General features: G+C 49.1%; 1 protein-coding gene across 1 annotated transcript in view; it reads right to left on the bottom strand.

Annotated features, from left to right (window-relative positions):
* Window positions 1–26,585, bottom strand: part of Dock1 (dedicator of cytokinesis 1) — a 439,069-nt gene that overhangs the window by 54,181 nt on the left and 358,303 nt on the right. The window contains exons 32-35 of the mRNA XM_042701327.1: window positions 21,308–21,366; window positions 12,172–12,320; window positions 2,022–2,107; window positions 1,678–1,834 (exon numbers count right to left, since the gene is read on the bottom strand). Coding sequence (XP_042557261.1) covers window positions 1,678–1,834; window positions 2,022–2,107; window positions 12,172–12,320; window positions 21,308–21,366 — 451 coding nt within the window. The remainder of the gene's footprint in view (window positions 1–1,677; window positions 1,835–2,021; window positions 2,108–12,171; window positions 12,321–21,307; window positions 21,367–26,585) is intronic.

The raw sequence follows: 26,585 nt of genomic DNA, 5'->3' as shown, positions 1-26,585 counted from the left end.
ATCCAGAAATGTGTTTTTGTTTGAAAGGACACAGCGATGATGCTGTGTTATTTGAACACACGTGTGCAAAGATCAGGAGGCATGTCTGCCGCCTCCACATTTATCATTTCCTTGGGGGAAGGCGCAAACTCCCCTCTACGAGCTCTTTGCAAATCTTCACTCGATGGCCGTCAGTCACAGTTATCCGACTGTGTTACAAAACATCGCAAGTCACTGTCCTGCAGGCCTGTGCTGCCCTGTGCAGCGGGGTCCGCTCCTCGGTTTGCCTACTTATGGACTACACGGGGATTTCTGCTTAGCAGTGGACATGGCTCTTATATACACTGATATACCTACACCCATTTAGAGATGGATACACCCATACACACAAATATATGTATCCATCTTAATATACATAAAATTAAATATATGTGTTTATGTACATATGTACACACATATTTCATTTCCATGAAACTCTATTTGTTTCTACAGTAAAAGTATCAGGAAAAATGAATCAGGAAATTGGTTTGAAGGTAAATATTTAGAGACAGGATACCTATCTGTAAAACTGTAGCTGTGTGTGTGTGTGTGTGTGTGTGTGTGTGTGTGTGTGTGCGTGCGTGTGAGAGTGAGAATGCACTGTGTAGGCTGGGATCCATTCTGTCATCCCAGGAGATGGTGGACTGACTCAGGGAAGGAAGTTAATAATGTGGGATCATCTGGGGAGCCCTGGGTTCTTCTGAGAACACAGAGCCGGTGCTGGCCCCGGTGCCAGTAGGTGGTGCTGAGTCAGGAGGAAAGCATGGACGCGTCAGCATGGGAAGCTGAGGAGTGAGTGCAGGTGTGGTTACAAGTCTCCTGACGGGTGATCTGCTGGTAAGAGACCACATTGAGGGCACAGCGGCGTTTCTCTGCGGTGGCTCACATCCTGGTGAGCACAAGGGACCCCGCTTAAAACAACTCCAAGTCTTAATTATAAACGTTGGGAAGCCCACAAACTCATTGGTCATTCTGCCTACTAGGTGTCCATTGGTCCCGCTGATCCTCTTCAGGATCACAGGCAGCACTGGAGCGTTATGTTCGTAGGACATAGGAGTTTGAAAAGGCCTCCCTTTCTTCCCTCAGAACAATGCTGGTTCTTGTTTCATGCCAACCACGTTAGTACCATGAAGGCCCATGACTTTGGATGTGGCAAGAATGCAAGAAGACACTGTAACAAGGGCCAGCTGTGTTCCTGTGCCAAAGATCGAGGCCAGCTCACCCGGGTACACCTATGCTATGCTGTCGGGTGAATCTACGGGACAGGAGACAAATAGAAGACGACACGGAACACATGCGCATGTCCGTTAGCAGCCAGCATCCAGCCCACTCCCTGTAGAACATGGCATAATCCTAGCACAATGGCATCGTAAGACCTGCAATCCATCACACTTCCTGGGTTTTCCACAATGAAATAGCTCATCGCTCTTAACAACAACACGTCAGGACAACCTCTAGAGAGCTTACAGACTTGTTCTGAGTCGATCTACAAACAAGACTCATGGTTCCTTCCCCACAGCAGGGAGAAAAGCAGCCCAGGAAGTCATACTCTGCCATGGGAGGAGGTGAACTGTCACCAGCCGGCACGCGGGCCATGCGTGCCTTGGCCCAGGCTGCCTCATGCTGGGAAGATGGAAGGTTCCTGAAGCTTTCACTCACCAGCACGTTGACGGTGCAGCTCATGCGGTTCTCTTTGTTCTCGTCGTTCATGATGGTTCTGTAGTCCAGCAGCCTCTCCATCAGCCGCACCACGAGTTTCACGAATGTCTCCCCTGTCTTGGCGAGGTACTTGTGTTTCCTGCAGTGTTCCAGGAGGCTGCAAAAATAATCACGCACACCTTGTTAGTCATACTCAGGAAAAGAAACTCGACAGAGGTGCGATTTTAAATATTTTCCATTATTAACACATTTTAATTATTTCTGGGCTACAAAGTTCATTGTAGTCTAATTACAGTCCTTCTGTCTCGATTCCGACACAAATCCCATCGCTAATCAACACTTACATCTTATCAAATAGCACTTTGTACTGTTCATCTCCTCGGCCTCCTTCCACTTCATGATCCAGCTTGGTGACGATCTCATTTTCAAACTATAATTAAACAGAGGAAAGCGTAAATATCAGAATGGCGGATATTGCATTTTGTGGCTCGAGTGTCAACAGCACATATATCGGTCGGTTCATTGCCAGGCAGTTGCCTTCTGCCTTTTGGGCTTGATTTCCTTTCAAGATGCCATCCCCTGAGTCCCCGGCCACTGGGGCATTCTTCACTCCCCTTCCTGGGTAATGGAATGAGCATGCATAGTCCAACAGCCGAAGAAAGGCAAGGAAACTGTAGGGTACAAGAATGAAGGAATAATACACACACACACACACACACACACACACATACACACACGGCTCCTGAAATAGAACAGATGGCATGTCACTTGCCAGCCAAGAGTCCTTGGCACTCTAACACACCCAGGAGGCTACTTCACGGCCATTCCTTGATGGATCCCAGAGAAATGGCTCACTCTAGTTGGTAAAATACCAATTAAAAGCAAGAGGGGAAGCGGGGCGCTGGTACCTCATGCCTATAATCTTAGCTACTCAGGAGGCTGAAATCTGAGGAGCGTGGTTCAAGGCCTGTGAGACTCTTATCTCCAATTAACCACCAAAAGGCCAGAAGTGGAGCCGTGGCTCTAGTAGTAGAACACTAGCCTTAAACAAAAAAGCTAAGAGATAAGGCCCAGGCTCCAAGTACAAGTCCCCATACTGACACACACACACACACACACACACACACACACACACACACATACACACACACACACACACACACACACACACACACACACACACACACACACACACACACACACACACACACCCCTCCACCACCACCACCACCACCACCACCACCACCACCACCACCAGCAACAACTAAATTTGGGGGAGCCACAAATGTATAGAAGCTGCAAATATCCAGAGTGACCGGGCTGGAAATAACCACTTCAATAATGAGTGTGTTTTCCCCATCTCCTTCCCTGGCAGAGCTGGGGTTCCCCAAGTCTCAGAGGCCCTGGGGTCACCCATGCAGGAGTGCTGGGAGAAAGGAGGAGCTGGCTTCCATAAAGACGGAGACAACCTAAGTCTGGACTCACAGAAGGAGAGCAAGGGCAGAGCTGTTTGCCGGAAGCATTGGGGTGCCATCAGAATGCCGGCTGGGAGAGTGCAAGCGTTTTCTTCTTCCTTGGCCGTTGTTACACCCCCAGGGCGCACACCAGTACCCGAGAGGGCACAGGTGTTGCTTCACACAGGTACGTGTGGAGAGGAACGGAGCTCAGACAATGAGGGCCCACGACACAGGCTGCTCTCTAAGCCTCCTCAGCTACAAGCACAGTCTCCCCACAGGCTCCAACCACTGCACCGGGAGCTCGGGGTACTGCTGAAGCTGATGGTGTCCTCTGAGAAGCAGAGGAAAAGACCGGGAGGGGCTTCCATGCTGGCACCAATCGAACACCAGCTCAAAACAGGCCTGGGAGAAAAGCACCAATGCTTGCTCCACACCAAGGCCTTGGCAACTTCAAAGCAACTTTGCCCTTGGTAATCTTCCCACTCTTCCTCCTGGTCTCATGCAATCCTCCCCAGACACACACCAGGTGGCCTGGCTGAGTGGGGCCAGCCTCAGGTTACAGATCTTCCTCCTTCTCCCTCCTACCAAGCTGTGATGACGATCCCTCTACTTCTGTCTCCTAGCAGGGACTGCGGGCATGAACCACCACAGTGGACCCCAAATACATGTTTGTATAAAAGAGATCTCAGGCAGGTTGGAGCTTTAGGATCGGAGAAAGATGGTCCCATTAAAAGAAAAAGAATGACCTGGCTTTTTATTTTCACCTGGAATCTTATGGTAATGCCTTTTACTGTGAAATGACAACTTTGGTTCTGTACAGAGAGGACTTCTTCAAGAGCGTATTGATTCTGGAGTGCGACACAAGGCAGCTAGCCCCAGCGATGGTATTTAAAAGTAGTCCTTGCCTGTACCATGATGGAAATACCAAAGAAATAGCAAATACTGATAGGCTTTGGAGCAAATGGTTGAGCTATAAAATAGGACTGAATTAAATGAAAACAAGTGATTTAATGTCGCATGTTTAATGAGCACTTACAACTGGGAAAGCGTGGTGAGCACAGCAAGAAAACACGCCTCATCCTATCCAATGCATACATACACAGACATTTAAAATTCTTCATCACGCGTCAATCAGGAGGTGTTTGAACTTCTGAAAATGGCATGCTCCCACATAAGCCCGGCAGGCCGTAGGAAGCTCAGCTCCTTAAATACGCTGCTTATCAAATCTTTGACTGATGAATTTAATGCTTTCTAAAAAGAGTGACTGAATGATAAGTACCTCAGAACACAGCTGATTCTAATTTTACTAACCTCTAGTCTAAACTGAACAATTTGTGCTAACACCTGGCAACTCGGTTCTGTTTACCAGCAAGGATTCCATATCAGAGATCTGCAGCCAGCCTCTAATTTCAGGGTCTTCATTATTTTTTTTTTTGAAACAGAACATTCTAGACTCAATTTGCTAGTGCGCTGTAAACTATGATCATAATCAGAATTAAATGACCCTGTCCACATGAACTGAAGGTAGTACATTTGCTGATGGAGCAGAGCTGGTTCTACGACTCATGTTGACGAGACAGACAGTATTCACTGTCTGGTGATTTGTAGCAGGGCTGTGTGTGGCTAGGATAAAATGAGCACAGGTTTATTGTACTGCTCAAAAGGTGGCGAGGCTCACTCTCGCAATAAGCACGATCATTATGACTTCGCTTTCTGAAACACCAACACTGCTACAGAAAATATCCACAGGGTATCCAACTTAAAATATCAAGTGAACACACACAGTATCTCCACGGCTCTGATACCAGCAGCCCCCAGAGAACAAGGAACACGGGAGAACATCAATAGAAGGCTTTCAGAAGACGCTTTAAAATAGAACGTGGTCTGTGCTCATAGTGGCACTGATGTTGCTAATTCAATTTACTTAGCAAGGAACTGTGGCTTCCTCTACGCTTTGACAAAGTTAAGCACAAGTGATTGAATATGACCAGACATTATGACGAGGGTCTCAAAGCAAATTACATTTTGTGTGAAATGACTTTTTATTTTTAGATTTACTGTAATCTCAATAATATATTTATGTATGCATAAATACATTTTCCAGGGATCCAGAAGGTACTGGGGATTTGAACTCAGGGCCTGTGATTGCTGGGCATGCTTTCTATCACCTAAGCCACACCTTCAACCCCCTTTTGTTTTTTGCTTTACTTTTTGGATAAGATCGTGTACTTTTCCTGGGGTCAGCTTCAAACTATGATGCACCTGCCTCTGTTTTCTTGCCTTGCTGGAATTACAGGTATGCCACGCCCTTCCTGGTGGCCTTCACAGGAGGGAGGGAGGGAGAGAAGGAGGGACAGAGGGAGGGAGGAAGGGAGGGAAGGAGGGAGGGAGGGAGGATCAGACTGCACCTGGGTGAGAAAGGAGGCTAAGAAGAATTCCAAAGTTCCACAGAGACAAGCTGGCATTTCAAAACCCCAGGGGCTTCGGCTCCATGCTACCGCCCTGGGTCACTGATCTCTGAATCTATCACTTAGCCTATAATCCTCAGACACATGGACTTTTTTTTTTAATGTATATTGGACTTCTCTTTTCTAAAACACTTTGTAATGTAATTACATGCTTAATTAATGTTCCATCTGATCTCACATTCTCAAATTTCCACATCCTCTGTCTACCCAGCAGGGAGCTCCCTGACCTGGTAGTTTCTATGAAATACTTAGGAACCTTCAGAGACCTCAAAGCCACGCTCTCAGAAGAGCCTGGTGGGGCGCTGTCTGCTGTCTTCATATGCTATCAGGGCCACACCCCGGGCAGGTGCAATAGCACCCTGTGCAATAGCACAATACAGACTGAGGAGCAACGTCGTGTGTGTGGACTCGGGGCCTGCTCACGGTTTCTTAGCTTTTTTGTTCAAGGTTGGCACTCTACCACTTGAGCCACAGTTCTACTTCTGCCTTTTGATGGTACACTGGAGATAAGATTCTCATGGACTAGTCTGCTGGGGCTGGCTTGGAACTGTGATCTTCAGGTCTCAGCCTCCTGGGTGGCTGGTGGGAAGTGACGGTGGCTAACACAATCACAGGGGCTCAGTGGACTCTGGCAACACCGTCTCGTTGGGAGCCCTGCTTCACTGACTGAGCTAAGGGGGCTTATGGGAGCTGGGGCAGCTCTTCACTAGAGACCTGGACTCCTGAAGTCAAAGGCAGTGGCTTCCAAGAGCTCTGGGATGACCTCTGGGTCTGAAGGAAGACTAATTCTCGTGCCACAGTTTCCTTCAGAAGCGTCCAAAGCAGTATTTTGCAATGGAAAGTACAGACAAACAAACCAATGAATAAAAGTCCCAATGAATTGGAGAATAAACAGGATAAAATTGCCACCAAACTTCTTCACCTTCGCATTATAGTACAAAACATATTTGCTTTTCTACCACATGGCAGAAGCTGCCGGCATCCACTTGGGTTATTCAATTATTTGCTTAAGGTTACTGGCATGGGCAGCAGAGAGGGATTACTCAAACAGGAACTCAAAAACACTGACGACACAAAGATTACTCATGTTCTAATATTGTTACAACTAAATGGAAATTTCTGGAAGTTGTGGAGCAATTTACTGAGCCTCACAAAGATGACATAAAATAGCTCCATGATTGAAAATATTATTTTGCCGTGGAGCCTTTTCCATTCCATTTTATTAATGGTCTATGGCCCATGTGGTCATTTGCTACAATTCTCAGATGTTAGTTCTGCATTCTCCAAAGGCATAACAAATGGAATTCTTTAAAAAGATGCCAGGAGAATTTAAAGCATGCTTTTTTCCCCTTATAACGTAAAAATCCACTCTAAGGCCGAGACTCTGGGCATTACCTATCTGTAAAGCAGAGTTTCAGTGAGATGGGGAAAGTTGGTTGGTGGCCAGGTGAGGGCTCATCCGGGCATCTAGACAGGCTTGTCCAGGGGGATCGAGAAGGCCCTCCCCACTCCTCCGGGCCTCTCTGGGACTGGTGTGAGAGTGGGATAGGGAACGAGGAGCACAACCACAGAAGTGGTTTGAGGAGGAGACCAGGAGCAGCTGGGATCACAGGCGTGAGCAGTGATGCCTGGCGGCTGTTTGAGCTGAAGCAGAGCATCAGGAGTCCTCCCTGAGGTAACCTCCTCCAGAGGTAACCTCCTCCAGAGGTAACTTCCCCACTCCACAGGTAAAGGTGTAACACACCGGAGCTGATCTTTACTTCACTAGCAACAGTCTACCGACCCTTTCACCATTAACCGTTCTACTATGATCAGTTCTACGAAGAACGGTATGAAGACTGAGCAACCTGTAGGAGAATAAACCTATCTTGAGATTCAAACACTGAAGTTGAGAAAAAAGTTCCCCTCCATCTATTAGCCTGCACTTCCACTGAAAACGTGGAAGTAACTTAAGGCCTGTTGACGTGACTGGTCGGGTTAGATAATTAGACCAGTGTGGGATTAGTTAGAGCGCGGTCTGCCAGCCCCGTCCCAGCAGCTCCTGGTGGAGATGCAGGTCAGGGCAGCCAGGCACTGGGGCAGGGCGCATCGACGGAGCGCCAACAAGGAACCAGGGCCTGGCCTTGTGCTTTAGAAGAACCAGCAGACAGAGGGCAGGCTACAGAGAGCAGACAGGAACAAGAGAAGATAGAGCGTGTCGAGAGACAGAGGTCGTAGTCAAGACAAGGCCTGGAAAAGCGCAAGATGACAGAGGGAAGCTCAGGGGTGCTGGGGATGAGACTCAGGAAGGAGCCGCGAGTCCTCCCAACCACCGCCGGGCAGTCAAAACAGCCAGGAAAGGCTGGTGCAGCCTGCACCAAGCAGACCAAATGGTAACGAGGCCATAAAGATGGAGACGACGCCAGGCGCCGGTGGCTCACACCTGTAATCCTAGCTATCAGGAGGCTGAGATCTGAGGATTGTGGTTCAAAGCCAGCCCAGGCAGGAAAGTCCATGAGACTCTTATCTCCAATAAACCACCAGAAAACAGGAAGTGGCGCTGTGGCTCAAGTGGCAGAGCACAGGCCTTGAGCTGAAGAGCTCAGGGACAGCGCCCAGGCCCAGAGTTCAAGCTCTGGAGATGAGCACAAACAAGTGTGAAGGGAGGACATCTGAGAGGACCACGCCGCCCTGGTGTCCTCCTGGGACATCATGTACATACCCAACAGTAAGGAAAACTGGCGCTGGGTGCCAGTGGCTCACACCCGCAATCCCAGCTACTCAGAAGTCTGAGTTCTGAGATTGTGACTCCAAGATGGTCTGGGCAGAAAAATCAGAGAGACTTATCTCCAGTTAACCAGAAGTACGGTTGCAGCTTAAGTGGTAGAGCACCAGCTTTGAGTAAAAAAAGCTGAGTAAGAGTATGAGGCTCTGAGTTCAAGTCTAGTACCACCACAGAGAGAGAGACAGAGACAGAGAGAGACAGAGACAGTGAGAGACAGAGAGAGACAGAGACAGGGAGAGGGAGAGGGAGAGACAGAAAGGGAGGGAGGGAGGGAGGAAAGAAGGAAGGAAGGGAGGGAGAAAGGAAGGAAGGAAGGGAAAGAAAGGGTAACTCTACCAGGTAAGATATTTGGGACCCCATGTTCCTTTGTTATGGGCTTGACCTCCAGGCTGGCACCTTTGGGAGACGGCAGGCCTGGCAGTGGTGGGAGGTTTTCAGATCACTGGAGAGGAGCGTGGATACCAGGCCCTTCCTCTCTCTCATTTCTTTTCCTGGCCATGGAGGAGTGAGCAACTGTGAATCACAACAACTTTTTCTCTTTATAAGCTGACCATCTCAGATATGTATCATGGTGAGGGAAAGCTAACAGCAGTACTTTGCAAGTTTCCGAGTTTTTGGCCTTCCCTAAAACAAACAAACAACAAAGTGAAATGAACAGGGAAGGGCATGCTGGCCAACGCAGCTAGAGCAGGCGCTCCTTCTAAGGACCTGTGTGTTCTCGTTCGTGTTTAAGTATCATTTCAGACCAGTAGAATTAGCGGCAGCTTCTGAGATGGGATTCAAGGGGAAAAAGTACTTCATGGTATTACTCAGTGTCTAGCTTCTGGGAATGATACCAGACAGTCGTTGAAGCTGGGAGTGGGGGGTGTTGAGAAATGAAGCAAACCAGCTGTGGCTTCCAACAATGGGACAGCATTTGCCATCAAACTTGGGTGAACTGAGATCAAAACACCACCTTGGATTATTGTATGGTGTTTTTAAGCTACAGGGAGACAGCGGGGAGACAAAAGAATGTGAGGAAGGAGGGGAAAATTGGAAGCCAAGTTGTCATTCATCTTTATTCCATCTCCCCTTGACCTTTATTTTGACTCAAAGACCATTTTCCAATGACAAATGGTATACATGGCTCAAAAGGCTTCAGAGTTGAGTTTTGGGGGCATGTGGCATTTGTCTATATCAATATGTCCCTCATCCTCTGCCTGAATTTTTTTACAATAATAGCAGTTTTCACAAAGTCTTTCTTTGTGCTTGATTTATATAAAATTCAAAAAGTTGGATAAATTTCCTGCCTAGGAAAGAGTACTTTAAATGATAATTTGTAGTTGGCGTGAGCTAGCAGTGCCGGCACCATGATTTAGAGGCTGCAGCAGTGGAGATGGGACAAACCTGCTAGCAATCATATCAAACAACTTGGCAATAGTGTCAGAAGTTACAAAAACATTTTGAGTCAGCAACTGCCTTTTTGAGAATGTACACTAGGAAAAACGTTTGAGACAAATTCACGCGGAATGCAAGGATGTACCGGTAGTACAATCGTACTCGGCGTTGAAGACCTGCAAGCAACCTGAACAAGGGGACAGAGGGATCACAATGGCTACCATGCAATCAAAGAGAATGTCCTATGCTGTCAAACAGAGAGACATCACAGAAAGTAAAATTTACAAAAGTAAAATTTATAATGCTACCTATGTACAGAGACTGACAGTGAACCAGAGAAACAAAACTAGCTCTTCCAAAAATGTCTTCTCTTTGGTTTTGTATATAAAAAAATAGATGTTTGGAGACCTTCCTTTTCTAGGCAAAGAAAGAAAAAGAACGAAGGAAGGAAGGAAGGAAGGAAGGAAGGAAGAAAGGAAGGAAGGAAGGAAGGGAAGGAGGGAGGGAGGGAAAAGGAAGGGAGAAAAGATGAGGTACTAACACAATTACTTCTACCCAGATAAGAGGACATTGGGAAAAATAACATGGAGCCCTTTCTACTGGTCTCCATTGGGATACTATGAAGGGAATAGTAACCAGTGACCTTATAAACCCACTTGGAAGATCCAAGCACAAAAATGAATGCTGATATCCTACAGCCAGATGCCAGGGTCTTCTGCAGGGGGTTCTGGAGCCCAGTGTGGGTGAGTGGGAACTCTGTGGGAATGGCTTCTTCAGTACGCAGACCCCCTTCCTTTCAGAAGCTCACCTAGAGAAGTGAGCAGACCCAGCCTGTAAGCAGCCCTGAGCCTGAAGCACACATACACTGCGGGACCCTGAGGATTTGATGTGCAGGCTGTGCCCGTGCTGGGTGCTGCCCCGGCTACCGAGGCTCGTGATGGACACACATTGTTGGTGGTGGCAGGCATTGTGTTCAGGGCCGTAGGCTGGATCTTATGTCATTCTCACAACTCCCTTTTTGGCTATATCCTTTTTACACCCCTGTTCTGCTCCTGAACTGGAGGTGTAGGAGTGCACCCCTGCAGGGTGAAACCCAAGTCCTGCTCACCGGGTAGAGAGCCTTTGTTTGCATGTTCATTTTTCTGTTCCAGCACAGAACAAAACAATGCTTCAAGAATTCTGCTTTCTTGCAGTAATGGTGAAATGGAAAATGTTATCAGCCATTCAAGGCTTCCTTAAATTACCAGCAAGGACAAAGGTGGGCAAGGAAATCTGGCTTTTAAAGATTAGATCTCACTACACCTATACTACTTGAATTGTTGCACTTTTAGTTTCTCTTCATTAAAGTAATTTTTTCTCAAAATTCATCAAAAATCAAGTACTCATATATTGACTTAATTGAATTGCTATTTTTTAAAGGCCCTCTCCTTCTGTGTGTGTGTGTGTGTGTGTGTGTGTGTGTGTGTGTGTGGGTGAGTACTAGGGCTTGAACTCAGGGCCTCACGGTCTTCATTGGATTTTTGATCAAGACTAGCATTCTATCCCTTGAGGCACACCTACATTTTTGGCTTTTCGCTGGTTCATCAGAGATTAAGAGTCTCACAGACTTTTCTGACGACGTTGGCTTTGAAAAGAGATTCTCCTATCTCAGTATTTGAGTAGCTGGGATTACAGATGTGAGCCACTGGTACCCAACTTTAAAGGTTACTTTTAGTGTAGAGGTGCTCCACAACCAGGGAATGCCTCCTGCAGAGCACCATGGTCAAACCTTGAGCTGATTAAGGATAAAGTCGTTGTACGTGCACGTGTGCACACACAGGATGTGCAGATGTGTGCATAGTGTGGGTGTGCATGTACCCACTCAAGAATATACCGACAGGAGTTTCATTTCCACGGGACTGAGGAAAGGACATTTTGCTACTTCTCAAGCCAAGTGGCTGCCTCTGGTGTGGCCTGCTGCCGCCGTGGGAGCTGAGCACTGACACACACTTCCTTTGAGGATTTGGGGAGCTGAGCACTGACACACACTTCCTTTGAGGATTTGGGGAGCTGAGCACTGACACACACTTCCTTTGAGGATTTCTCCTCCGTTCCATCATGTGGACAAAAGACCCCCACCACACCCACAAGAGTAAAAGCAAAGACTTCAGATTTTAAAAGTAAGTGCCCAAGACAGCCATTACAACATCTGATTAAACACCCCACAGCACAGCAGGAGAGAGGCGTTACCCAAGGTTCAATGTGAACCTGCAGGCAAGAAAAATAAGCAAGCCATAGGTTCACATTGAGAACAATAAGGGCAATCTCAGGCTTCTGTTTCCATGGCTAATACAGCTTCAGTTCTAGAATCATCTATGATGCTCTTTCGAGGTGTCTAGGAGTATGGCTCCCCCCTCCCCACCACCCCATGTAGCCCGGGTGCCCTTACCATCTGGAAGCTTCGGGTAGAGTGGAATTCACACTGCATCATATCAAAGAAGATGGGGATGGTGGCCTTGCGTAGTTCTGTCTCAGGAATTAATGTCATTTCTAAGATAGGGCCCACCATTTCTGGAATGAACTTTATCTTGTGTTGACCTAGGAGTAAAGAAATGATTAAATTCAGAAACTTAAAAAAAAAGGACTCTAAAATCAGATTAAGTACACAAAATATAACAGCACGGGTCACATGGGTTTAAACTGGAGACTCGGGAATAGCCCATTGTTTCCTATCTGCAGACAATACTTTGGACATGTCTGGTCATAAAAACTCCATCCAGTAGAAGGATTACAGAAGGAGACAAGTGTAACATAGAGACTGAGCACACAAGGAGCCGCTGGTTTCCAGTTGTGGACAGAGCAGAAGCTGGGACCGGGAGAGTCAGTGCCTAACTCTGTGGACAAGGACCGGAACAGGAGTTGACACAGAGGGAGCATCTTCTGAAGAGCTTTCATGGTGCCTCTGTGAATAAAGCAGTGATTGCTATGGCCCTCCAAATGACTACAATCAAAGCCAACCAAAGCTCTGCTCCCAAAGGACAGGAATAAATAAGCAGGAGAAATTCTCCTACTCCTTTGGCTAAGACTGTTTGACAGGATAATGCTTGAAGAACTAGTCAACTAACCAATTTTCTGGATTATATTATATATCTCTATATATTTATGGAAAATATTCCATACACACACACACATATCACACACACACGTATGGTATTGGTACTTGAACTTCGGGCCAGATGCTCTCACTTTTTTGATAGAGGTTAGCACTCTACTTCTGGCTTCTGGTGAGTAACTGGACACAAGAGTCTCACAGACTTTCTGGCCAGGGCTGGTTTCAAACCACAATCCTCAAATCTCAGCCTTCTGAGTAGCTAGGATTGCAGGCATGAGCCACTACGCTCAGCTTGTCCATATATAATTTTTAGGAAGTCAGGAACTAACTTATTTTCCTTCCTTCCTTCCTTCGAACAAAAATAACAATAAACTAGCTGTGTGGATTGCCAAAGCAGGTGAGTCACTTGAACTAAGGAGTTTACAACAAGTTTCCAACCAAATATCATGCCAATACCAAGAGGTGAAAGGTCAGTGGTGAACGGTAGTGAACACTGTAACATTCCCTGACATTAAGGGCCCAGGGGGGACCCACAGCTGCTTAGTGAGGGGTGCAGAGGGAAGAGAGGCGCAGGGCTGGGCCTGGGTTTGGGATTGTGAAGTCGCAGCTGTAACCTTGCTTTAGGGATCCCTTCCTTGCCTCTGGTCACAGGGCCCGCGGCCCTGCCATGTCTCTACCACAGAAGCCATGGGTAAGACAGAAGTAAGACAGAAGCCAGCAACCTGCCACTTAGTCCTGCAGAGAGAAGGTCACCTGCACGCACGCAGGAAAACGTTTTTATTTCAGTTGATTTTGCTAGAAGTCTTGGTATCGTGCTTTTGCATGTGTCTTTACCCAGACACTCACACAGGAACACCATTGGTAAGTCTCCCCACTTAGCAAGCAGCCCAGGGAAGGGGCAGCGGCTCCCTCCTGCCACCCAGCCCCGCAGTGGCCCCATGCCCTTTGGCTCTGCTGCTTCCAAATTGCAGAGGATTGAGCTGGACCAGGGTGACCTTATATGGATTCTGAATTGAGCCAGGGAAGGCAGAGGGAGCAGGCAGCAGCAATCCCCAAGCTGGCTTCCCTGCCTTGATGCTAAGACTCCACGAAGCTGCTGGAAACCAATTCCACACGAAAGGTCGCCAGCCCTCCCACCCCCCACCAAGGGAACAGCAGAAGCTGCTCCTACCAGATGTGGCCTCTTCAACCCAACCCTCCCATCTTCAACTTCAGACGTCCTCCTTCATCTTCATGTCACCCCACTATAACTAGAGCCATTCCATTTCTAATGCAGAATAGGAATTAGTAGAAAAGCAGGCAGGTGACAGAACATTGTGGCCTGTAAAACTTGCAGACAGTGAGATACGCTGATAAACCAGAACCTCTCTGACAGCCAAATGGGGTCAGAGGATTTCAAAAGAATGCGTAAGTAAGAAGAAAAGAATGAGGAAATAAAGGCCAGACAGTACAGCTTTTGTGTGACAACCTTATAGAGCACAGAGTAGAAAGGAGAGCCACCAAACAAGCAGCTGTCTTCAAGGACCCCAATTCTCCCATCAACCCAAGTCCAATCTGGGTAACTCCAAAGATGACGCAAGATGGCTGAGACGGCGGAGTGTTGTCTTCCTGCAGCGTGTCGATGCCTCACGCTTTTTCTCTCCCAGATTTCTTCTCTAATGTCTTCACCATTGTCTTCACTACGTCCATTTGTTGCCCAATTCTTCTCTTGCCAGATGAAATGATCAAAGTCAACTCAGTTGCCCTAAATTTCTGTTAACATATTTGGTGTAAGACTTTAAGGGTTAAATATGTCTCTCTCTCTCTCTCTCTCTCTCTCTCTGCCTTGGATTCACCTAAAGGTTTCAAAAGTGTACACAAAAAATTATATGCTTGGGTAAACTGTGAGGTTTTTCTTATTAATACCAGTGATGTATCCAGTTAATCAATCTAACATTTTCGCATAATCAGGAATCAGAATGGATAAAGAATTTAGTTTTCTTTACAATTCAAGGAATACAGATCACTGTAGAGAGAATCATTGCACAAACTTGATTATCCTCAGTAACTATATTTAAGGAAATACATCTATAGGTAGTCTAGATGATTTTTTTTATTGGATGGATACATGTACAAGCTACCATGCACATGTGACTTTCAATAAGGGACCCAAATTTAATTAAAATCCTGTTTTCAAGTTTTTACTCAATCATTGATATTTTGACTAAGGCTGCAATAGTGTGATTTTCATCTCTCCCCCAAACCCTTAATGCTTTTGAAAGGCATATAACAGCTTCAAAGCATTCTCTTGAAAATGCCATTACATTCGTCTCCTCGCAGGTGACACTTCTGTTGTATTATGACTACAAAATGTCAGAGCCAATGCTTCAGAAAACAGATGACAGCGACGGCAGGCTGTTCATCAACAACAACCCCAGTGTGGCAAAGTTCTGCCCGTGTTTCAGGCTGCGAGGAACCTAGAAGGCCGAAACATGTGGCTATGGGTGCAGGTGCCAGAAAACTCAGCCACAGAAATCTCAGCCACAGAAATCGGGGTCACTGGACACTACCCTTGCCATGGGTATAGGGGGCACCCTGCTCAGGACAGGCCCTGCCCTTTGGGTAGCATCATCCTTGGGGGCTGAAGAGTCCCTCACAAACAGACCTTGAGCTGGCTGAGGCTCTACCATTCCTCTTTTTTTCTCTTGAAATCTGCCTTTTGGGCTTTCCCTGGAACATTCCATTTATCGCACAAAAGGATCCAGACCTTTCTTTCTCTCCAGTGCAGGCCCCTGCCAGCCAGTGCCTCCCAGTGTTCAGGACACAGTCTCATCCTGGGAAAAGCATCTCTGCACTCACCAGAGGAGGTAGGGCCAAACCTCCCCTAGCCAGCCAGGGCTATATTGTGCAGGGCATATTGTGCAGCAGAGACGTTTTCATTAAAACAATAAACAATAACAACAAACAACAAAAACCCAAAACTGCCCATTCCCGAATACTTAAAATGGAAATCCCTGCATGAACACTATCACTGGCCCAGCCAGGCCAACACAGATCCTGCTGTTTGGACACTTGTTCTGGGCTGCTCAGATGGCAGGTGCTGGCTCTCTCCATCAGCCAGTGTAATAAACAAATATAAATGGAGGTGGGTACCTGCTGCACACCTTGAGGAAAGTAGGTGCCTGCAGCCTGCCTAGGGGGGCTTTGATAAGCACCCACAGAGCTGAGTAACTAAGCACCTTTCCCTTTCCCAAGAACACACCCCCAGTTCCATGGGACAGCACTATTCAGGTGGCACAAACACACCTCCGATTCCTGTCCCCGTCTGTGGGCATTCCATCTGAGACCCTTGTGGACAGGGACTACACCTGGTACTGGAAGGGCTCGGGGAAGACAGAGTCGTAGAGTGCTTGGCGCTAGGTCTCCTGAAGTGAGAGGTGACTAATTCTAAGGTGACAAACACACCTGATCTGACTTCTATTTTCATTTTCCTGGCACAGATGGCTTGATGTGCTTGCCAACCCATTCCTAAAGCTGAGCCCATTGGAAGAAGCGTAATAAAAAGCTGTGTAGAAAATAGGTTGTGCACACACTGGGAAATTGAGATGCGCTGTCATGAATTTGGAAAATGGCAGCCCAAACAATGACACTCACAGCCAGACTCAAACACCTGAGCATCTTGGTAAGAAACGGGGAGGGGACCCAAGGTGACCCCCAGAGCCAGCCTGAGCCATTCGGAGGGGCTGCTGGTGAAACTCAAGCGGATGAACTTGATTACTTCTTTAACTTTTATTTCTTTGCTAGCACAGCATCCAACCCTGGCGGTTGCTTGTTATTTCCGGCGGATTCCAAGCCCCCGTCATTAATTGGCTAGGGCCATGGTTTCCTTTTGACCTCTTGTCTGCTTCTCATGCCCAAGTCAATGTTTTCAGCTGAAGAGCTGCAAAAACCATCTCAGGCATTAATCGCTGCATTCAAATCAGAAGTGACAAGAGGAACTGGGGATGTCTGCTCCCTTAAGAGCATCCTTCACAGGGCAAAGCAAGTCTCTGTCGCTGGGCCAGCTTGTTTGCCAGATGAAGCCAACTGTTCTGAAATGGCTTTAGAGAACCCAGCCAGGCCCACGAGGGTCTCCTCACCAGGCTTTCCAAAGGCCCCTGAGAAACCCCTCCTTCCCCAAGCTCCTCTCTCCTTCCTTGTTGCTATCTCGGCAGGTGACAAAAATGAAACAGGGCCACTTTCAAGAGTGGTTAGTCTCAAGGGCCTTCAAGGTCCTATTAAAAATACAGACCTCTGGGTGCTGGTGATCTTAGCCACTGAAGAGGCTGAGATCTAAGATCAAGGTCTGAACAGCCTGAACAGTGCCCTGGTCCTGAGTGTGTGCCCCACACACCACACTTGCGCATGGGAGATCCAAACAACAGATTACCCGTCGGTCAGAGCCTGGCTCTGGACAGTGGGGAATCCTCTGTTCCAGGCAGTGACCCTGGCACTAAAGGGCCCCTAGAAGGAGGAGAAGGTCCTCTGGAATCCCAGAGGGGACTGCACGGTGGCCACAGTGATATGCCAAGTGGGAAGGAAGCCGCCTCCCTGTGAAGCGACCCCTCGGGACCTCTGCTGGGCTGGGCTCCTCCTACGTGATGTGGAGAACGGCGTCTCCCGCGACATTCCACACGCCGTGCCTCCGTCTGAAAGCGGCAGTGGAGCCACCTCTTCAGGACTGGCCACGGTAAAGCGTCCAGTCCACCCTGGGTGGCCTGGCAGGTGGAAGCCACATTCCCAGCCCTGCCTTGCCCAGGCTGTCATCCAACAGAGACCCCAAGCGTCTCTGGAGCCGGCCTCTTGTGGGTCCCTCCTGCTCCCACCCTCAGGGGCTACACACAGTCCCCGACTGGTGTGAGTCCTGCAGATGACAGATGCATCTGCCACAGCATGATTTTAAGAAAGCACAGAGAGATCAATTAGAATGAATCATGAGTGGTCCTCTTCTCTGTTCTAAGAGACTTAACACTATTATCGAGCCCATCAGACATATGTCATGGAATTATTGAGCCTCAAGATTGGAAGGCTCTGAAAACTGCAGTCAGCCTCCTCAGCTTACTTTAAGGTGCTGCGGCTTGGGCTCAGAGTCTCCCGCTTTTGCACCTGTGCCCTTTGATCTGCGCCGTCCTCTGCTCAGTCCCTGCGCAGTCAGCTTGGACTCCAAGGAGAAGGCTCAGTGGGAAGCACCAGGCGTGGAAGGCAAACTTCCTGTCGGACGGGCCAAACCTTCTTGTCATCTCAAAGGACACAGACAAACACTCAGGAGGCAGGCAACTTGTCCCAATGTAACATGAAAAAAACCTTGAGAACTCTTCTGAAGACTGAGCTAAGGGTCACCTAGGCCATGCCTGCAACCCGGGGCTGTGTTAACTCAGCAGCCCTTCCACTCCATGCCCCCACATCTATTTAACCCAAATGTCTATATCCCTGAGATGGTGGGAGGCGTACCGAAGTGCTGTCTTCCCATGGCTGCTACGCAGTAACGATCTCCTTTCTCTGCCCTTCACCACGTCTCTTTACTTGGCATGCAGGGTAAATGGCTGAACCTTGCTTGAGACGCCTTGACTTTGGGCCTGGTTCTAAACACAATTCTATGATAACCTCTAGAGAAACGAGTGAAAGGAAATGTTGGACAGCGCCACCTGTCTGAGGCTAAACCGACAGGGACCCGTGACAGCTCTAGACTTGCAGTCTCTCCGCTCCATCCCATCTGGGGCTCCTACCCCGCCCCAAGGGAAGGGGACCAGGGACAGAGCGTTCCTGTGGGCTCTGTGTTGCAATGATCGGCAGGTTTCAGACAGACAAGGGCTGGCACTCAGATCATGGGCATACAGGTTGCTGTGCCCAGGTCACCTGCAAAGCCCTTGACAGTCTCTGAGGATCCTTGGCTGACTCCAGTCCTAACCCGAGAGCGCGCAGCAGGACAGGCTTTCGTGGGATGAGGACTCTTTTTTCTTCCAAGGATCATTTAGAGAGCTGTGGTACCATCTGAGGGCCGTACAAAATTATCAACGCAGGCAGTTGGCAGGGAAGTTGATGAGAAGCATACATGTGTTTGCTGTTGTGAAACAAATGACTGTACGTGTTTCAAAAGGGCCAGGTGTTTCCCACCCCAGGACACAGTGCACACAGATTCCGCTCCTCACTGCTCTGCCTCTCCACCCGGAAGCTTCCATGGCAGCTTTGCTCCTGAGAGCCTCACTGGGCTGAGTGAAGTGTCTATATGGCGAGCATCTCCACAGACAATGTTACAGCTGTGTTCTATGAGTTTGCCAATGTCTATTTCTGGGTAAAGAGCCATTTGTGAAGCTATGCTTCACAGGAGAAGAAAGACAAAGCACACCGGGGAGTTCTTGCCCGACTTTCCCTGGAGATAAGAGGGGTCGCTACAGGTCTGCTCACATAGAGAGCTCAGGAAGGTAAAGGTGAAGGGTCCTACAAGAGCCCTGTCTTGGGCTGAGAGGAGGTCACGTGGGCACAGTAGGTGTAGCCTTCCAGAGCCAGTCCTTCCAGATAGAAGGGGGCTGGGAGGCCAGGGAGGCCAAGACCCAATCAATGACACGCCGTCATCAAAACCCATGGTTCATTCTCTTTTTTTGGAGGCTGCAGGTACTGGGGATTGAATACAGCGTCTTACCACTTGAGTTAGACCCCAGTCTTTCTGCTGCTTAGTTTGTCTTTCAGATAGGGTCTTGCGCTTTTAGATCTGGACTGTGATCCTCCTACCACCACCTCCTGAGTAGCTGAAATTACAGGCATGCTGAAATAGGGAGTTTGGGTCAGCTCAGCGTCATCCTGGCCACACGGTGGACGGTAGGGTCTCATAGCTTGTCTTCACAGTGGGGGAAGGTGAAGCTCCCACCTCCCAGGTGATGGGTGTACCTGAATCCCTGGGGGTGGGGCAGAGACTTGGCTGATAGATTACTAAACCGGTCAGTCCAGTGCCCCCTGACCTGACCCTAGTTAGGCCTGGACCAGCTCAAGTGGCATTACTCCATGCCACGAGTCTCTGTGTTCATGTCCTGTGTCCTGTCACTTGGCTCTCCTCTGGTCACCATGGCCTCCCACTGCAGCTCTCCACTGGAGCTGAGTTGGTTTGTTGGTAGTTCCTTCTTTCCTTTCTGGCCTTCATGGCTCATTTTCCTAACAGTGTTAAGTGTATTTGCTGGCTGCTGGTCCTGGAAACAGGAGTCCACAATGCAGTCGCAGGCCTGTTGATAAAGACTCCAAGGTTCGACCTCTCAAAATGTGGCTTCTCTGTTTTGTCACCTTACACGATGCATCAATATGCTTGTCCCATTCCCACTTAATTTTCTTCACATTCTCCCATTCTGCATCTTTCTAGATATATTTGCAAGTCAGGAGCCAGGAGCTACTCGGAAGTGAGCAGCTCCCATGACCAGTCCTGAAAGAACAGGGGACACTTTCCAGTCCCTGAGGAAGAGGAGAGAGCCAGGCCCTCTTCACACAAGCCGCTGACGGTGTCAATCAGATGGGGGAAGATGGGAAATTAAACTGAAGCATTGTTGAGGACCTGGTCAAGGCTACAGCCCGCATGCTCTGATGGCACGGGAAGCAAGAGGGCAAAAAGAGCTGAGTACCAACTAGGAATGCGACCGCTACAGGTCTCCAGTTAAACGTCTTCAATGTCCTCCAGGCAGCAAGAAAACATTGGACTAGCAACAAGCAGATTATGACCAGTCATAATCAAAGAACTGCATGTTATAGTGATGAACCTTCCTACAGAGACTTGAACTTCTTATTCTGGTTGCTTATGAGCTTGTTGGAAAATTTTTGATACAATTGTATTTGCTTCATATTCTCCATCATCACAGTATCCCACGCATCCGTATCCCTGAGTGCTTTGACTGGAGGTGCACATGGTACCACCCACCCTCTACCCCACGGTGCCACCCCCTCCCCAGGACCACACCCCCCCTAGGATCCGGTTTGGGATAAACCACTCCGAAGTTAGAGTCTGTGCAGGGAGTGCAGGGAGCGATGGGCAATGTCACCCAAACTACTGCATGGTTTGTTACACAAGAAACGAAGGGGTATGCTTGGCACGATGTGCATGCCTGTCTCCCTGGCGCTGAGGAAGCAGAGGTAGGAGGATCACGAGTTCCCGTCCCGCTTGGGCTTCATAGTGAAATCCTGCCTCAGACAAGAAAGTGAGGCCTGCCAGGATGTCTGGGAGCAATAGAGACCTACAAGAAATGCAGTCCTGACACAAGAGGCTGGGCAGACACAAGGGGCACATTCTCCATTTGTCCATCTGCCCAACCCAGCAGATCTCTCTCCTCCCCTTTGGTCTAACTTTCAGTGACCCAGCACGGTGGTTACAAAAAGCAGCAATTCCGGTTTTTTAATATGTGGTGACCCTGAGGAACAGGGCATGTCAGGACCAAGTGCAGATCAAGATGGCCGCTAGCCCAAGACGGCTGCTACTCACCCAGGTTGTACCACATGTCTCGGATTTCAAAGCCAATCTGTCTCCTCATATCTCCATACCTGCAAACCAGGGAAAGGAAACACACCGAATCATTCACAGAGCCGGTAATCACACTTGATGCTTCAGATACATCAAAGACCTCTACCCCAGAGACAAATAGGGAACTGCCTGGGTTCCAACTTCCTCAGCTACCAGCAGGGCTTCCGAGACCCAAGGTCCAGCTAGGAATCTCTGTCTTACCCCCAGGTGACACAGCACCCCCTGGGAGCCTGGGGAAGCCGTGGACCATGACAAAACTATTCTGCTTCCTTCAGTCCCTTGGCTCCAGGCCTTTGGGCAGTTGTTTTTCTATGCCTGTTGGTAGAGGCGAAGCCCCAGATCACATTCAACCCCAGTATCGACCACTTTCTGGGGTTAGAACTAAACCCTGGAGTGATGGAAGTCTCCCCCGCCCCTCCCCGTCCCCATTTCCCTGCACTCTTTCTAGCATTTTTAATGTAAGGAAGGGCTCAACAGCAAACCACGTCAACACAGAATGCATGGGTTTTTTGTTTATCAGGGAAAATAAATGTAAATTTTCCTCCCGGTGGGCAGAGAGAGGAGGTATATGTTTCATGGGTAAACAGAATTTGAGAATTTGATGCTTCAGAAGATAAACCTTTATTAGTTTGTGAGCAATTCAACTTTTTTCCTCTATTGCCTAAGGAAAACACTGATTATATTAAAAATAATAATTTGCAAAATTATCATAGAGTGCAGCTGTCACCGAGCTTGCTGGGCTGTCCGGGCAGCAGCTGACGTGCTCAGGAAAGCTGATGGCAGATGATCACACTGTGGCTCTTGAGGCAGAGAGCCTGCCTAGTAAATCAACAACCAAGGTTCCTGCCACCTTACTAAAGCCTCCAGGGCCCTAAGTACTGGTCTATCCCGCAGGTGAGCAGGGCGCTCACCTCACCTGCAAGAGCTCCCCCTGGTGTGTGGGAGGCTCAGTGCAGAGGGAGAAACTGATGTCAGAGCTTAAATCATCCCCAGGACACCCTGGGAGCCAGAAACCCAGCCCAGCAGGTGGGCTGGCTTGGATGCAGGTGGATTCAGTGCCTCAAGGTGGGGGGGGGCAGGGAGGGAGCAGGCGATGGGCTCATCACCAACACCATAGTGAGCAGAGGTCTGACACAGGCAGAGAAAAGCACCAGTTGCAAAGCCACTGGGCCTTAGCAGGAGAGTAGCAACTTCCATGTATGACTCATACCCTAAGCCCAAGGGCCATACAATCTGAGCCTGATAAATCAAGCATCCTTTGGGAGTCTCTCAAGTCCCCCTTTGCTCCTGCATTAATATCAAAGACTCGCTCAGGGAGGATACCAGTGGCAGTGTGGGACCCGGTGGTTTGGCTTGGTAACTCGGTGGCCCAGAAACTTGGTATCTTCCAGCATTTAGCAGGGAGAAAGGAATGAGAAAAGTAAGCCATGCTCAATCCGGCATTGACCTTTCCTCCAAGGTCAGTAAGGTCCATGCTGTTGAGTGGACAAGCGCCTTTTTAGCCAACCAGGTATCAGACAAGCCCAGGACATAGCCCAAGGAAACAAACTCCTCCAGTCCTCTAGCCCCTAGGACGATCAGATTCCCCAACACACCGAGGAGGCCAGAGCCCCAGAGGAGGTGAAAACCATGGGCAGCAGAGTTGACCAATCAGCTGGTAAATCGGTGTGGTCACTCCCGCATGGAGCCTGCGTGAAATTCCTTGTCAACCCTGGGACAAGATCTCTTGAAACACAAGGGCTCCTGATGCTATGCTGATGATCTTCGCCAGGCTCTCTGTCTCTCTGGCCCGGGATTCAATTCCATCTCTCAGGCCCTCTAACGATTACAGTTACAATGATTTAAAGGAATTCCCAGAGTCTGGAAATTTAAATGCAAGAACATGTGGCTATCAGGGGCTGAACACAGCTGAGCTGTGTGGCTCAGGCGTGTCCAGGTGGTGGTCTTCCATTTTTCCAGTGCTGGGGTGGAAGCCCAGATGCTGACAGGTGTGCTTCGGGAGGGCACAGAGAAGGGTGGTCCCCAGTGCCCCCTCTCTGCCTGGAACCTCTGCTTCGGGTCGGAAGGAGGGCTGAGGGCCAAGGAGCTCCATTCCCAGTCTGGCTTTCCTCTCTTTGGGGAGCAGCTGGGAACGAAGGGGTCGGTGAGGTCCTGAGATCACCCGAGATCTCTTCAGGAAAGCCAGGCACCCCAAACAGTGCTGCTGAGTAAACAAGACCCAGTGCCTCCACCTGGAAGCCATGGTGATGAGAGGGAGCTGGACGGTAAAGGGCAAGATTGGGCTTCCCTGGCAGCGAGACTGATCTGCTCTTTCGTTTTAATAAGAAGGCAGCACTGATGAATCTATGCACGCCTCTGGGTAATCCCCACACGCAGCCACCGCTGTCATCAGCTCTCCAGAGGGCTTCCCGAAGCGTTCCTACCTTCTTCCCGTGCAGGAGAAAAATGATCATAATTGAGTTTCTAGGCTCCAGCTCATTAACTGGAGTCAGAATTTGGAGCTGGTGGCAACCCTAGAGATCACGCTCAAGTTCATCTCTAACAATTCAGAGCTGCGGGAGCTGACCAGGCCTGGAAGGAGAGGCATGGCTGCTGGGCCGGGAGAGGAGAGCGCACATTCTTTCTCCTCTCACACCAGCAAACACTGTGTGTCTTTTGGAACACTTGCATTTCAGATTAGGAGCGCAGAAGCAGACAGTGCTGTGATCCTTCAGGGAGGAGGCTGGATGGTACAGCATTGAACCCCTGCCCACGGCACAAAGATACACGGGCAGGGAGCGGAAGACACCTCGCTCGGCTCGATGCTCCTACCATCCCTCACGCCCCGTGCCACCCCATGAAGTAAGCATAGGATGTATGTTTAGGGAGGCCTGAGATCTTACACCTGGCTTCCTGTGTCTTACCCCTAGACCAGAACATCCCGGTCCAGCAGAGCCAGCCCAGGCTGGAACAAAGGCCAACCTGAGCCTAGTCACCTGACCATTCTGATCTCAGACTCCTGGACCACACAGGGGAAATGACCTATGATGTGCAGCTCCCAGGCTTTCCTGAAGAATAGGAGACAGATCATGCCTGCCTGTCCCAGCTATCACACCAGCTGGTTAGGCCCTTCCTTTAAAGATTCAGGCAGGGGGCTGGGAAGGTGGCTCAGTGGTAGAGCGCTTGCCTTGCATGCTCGAGGCCCTGGGTTCGATTCCTCAGCACCACATAAGCAAAAAAAGAAAAAAGCCGGAAGTGGAGCTCTGGCTCAAGTGGTAGAGCGCTAGCCTTGAGCTGAAGAGCTGAGGGACAGCGCCCAGGCCCAGAGTTCAGGCCCCACGACCGGACCACCCCCCAAAAAATAAAAAAATAAAAAATAAAGATTCGGGCAGGGATGGTGGCTCAGTGGTAGAGTGCTTGCCTTGCATGTAGGAGGCCTTGGGTTCGATTCCTCAGCACCACACAAACAGAAAAAGCCAGAAGTAGTGCTGTGACTCAAGTGTCAGAGTGCTAGCCCTAAGCTGAAGAGCTGAGGGACAGCGCCCAGGCCCAGAGTTCAGGGCCCACGACCGACAAAAAAGAAAAAAAAAAGATTCAGGCAGTCATGAATCGGCATTGCAATGGTCATTAGACTGACTCATTTGGTAAATGTTTACTGAGCAATTCTGACAAGATTTGCAGACCTCAGGAGGTTATTTGCGTGAATGGACAGACGGACATTAATCTGATAACCTGATACAATATATTTTTATATCTAGTATACTTGATTTCCTTGGAAATGGGATCTAGTTGACATAAGTCACGCTAATCCAATGCCTGGTGTCTTTAGAAGGAAGGGGATATTTACTGACAAAGACACAAAGGAAGCTGTGAAGGAAAGTCATATCTGAAGACGGACAGAATTTGTAGTTAGGTAACCACAAGCCAAGAACTGCAAGGACTGGAGACAGCCAGAAGACACCAGAGGAGAGGCCTGGACCGGATTCTCCATCAGAGCCATCAGAAGACCTATCCTGCTGGCATCTTGGTTCAAAGCTTTGGCCTCTACAATTGTGACAAAAAAAAAAAAATTCTGTGGCCTCAAGCCATCTGGGTTGTGTTCACTGCTAGGGCAGATGGACCTAAATAGGAAACTAATACTATGGTCCATTGGGTTAATATCCTGGCTCACTAAATGGCTGGTGCAGTCAGGTGACACCCTCTCCCACAGGAAGGTGCTCAGTGGCCTGCATATTAAAGTCAAGCTGGCAGCCAATCAAAAAGCAACTCTGGGACATGCACTCATGTTTCCCGAGCCTCGGTGGCAGGCACTGGGGTGGAGGGGGGTTATGGCCAGGCTCCGCGTCCTTCTCCTTCTTGGAGTGCTCCCGGCTGAGTGCGGCACTCACTGCATTTTCTTGTTATGGGCTTTGTGACCCAGGGGCCACTTATTCTGGGTTCATGGGCACATCTTGTTACCAGTTCGGGGCTGGCATGGTCAGTTCTCTGTGTGGTATGGGCCGTTCTTTTATACACTTGGGGACTGGATCTCCTGATCATCCCTATCTGCGTCACTGGAGGACTGAGCACTAAACAAGGGGGAACAAAGAGACAGGTCTTCTGATACTAGAACATTCTACTGTTTTGCACCACACAGAAGTGTGGGCCTACCGGGTATGGTAGGGCACAGACAAAGGTGGGCAGAGAGAGGCAGGGGTCATTCGCTAAGACCTAGAGAAGCAGACGGGCCCACTGGGGCCAACTTGGAGGTCTGGGACACAGACCGGTGAGCGAGTGCAACATGTTTTACTGTGTTCCAAGGGACCCCCAGCCTCCGGCTCAGGCCCAGGGATCCACCCACATCACTGCCCTTCTACACCGTGTGCCAGGGCCCCAGGCTCAACTAATTCCTTATGTCTCCTACAGACAGATCAGGCCCTGTCCCTGGCGGCTCCCTGTCCCCTCGGGGCTGGCTGTTAGCCAATGCTTGGCTCCAGGTAGTCAAACGGGCAGAACTCTCAGCTTTTTTCCTCTCAGCATGAAGCCCACGATGCCAGGAGGACGCTGGGTTCCCCAGGCTGTGCCCGGAGGGCCAGGGTCCCAGCCGTCCCTACCCCATTCTGTCCTCCTGTACTTGTGAATTTTACAATTTGGCTTCTCTGCCTCCTCCAATAGCTGGCGAATGTCTTCACTGTGGGAACCGCTTTTCCTTTCTCTCCTGAGCCCCAAGAACCCTGAGCACAGATAACTTTACACAAACCACTGTGCATGTCCACCGTAC

This window comes from Dipodomys spectabilis, unplaced genomic scaffold (assembly GCF_019054845.1).
Source record: "Dipodomys spectabilis isolate Male_0828 unplaced genomic scaffold, ASM1905484v1 ptg000289l, whole genome shotgun sequence".
Lineage (NCBI taxonomy): Eukaryota > Metazoa > Chordata > Mammalia > Rodentia > Heteromyidae > Dipodomys > Dipodomys spectabilis.
Note: the sequence above shows the minus strand (reverse complement) of the source record. Positions and strands in the feature narration are given on the sequence as shown.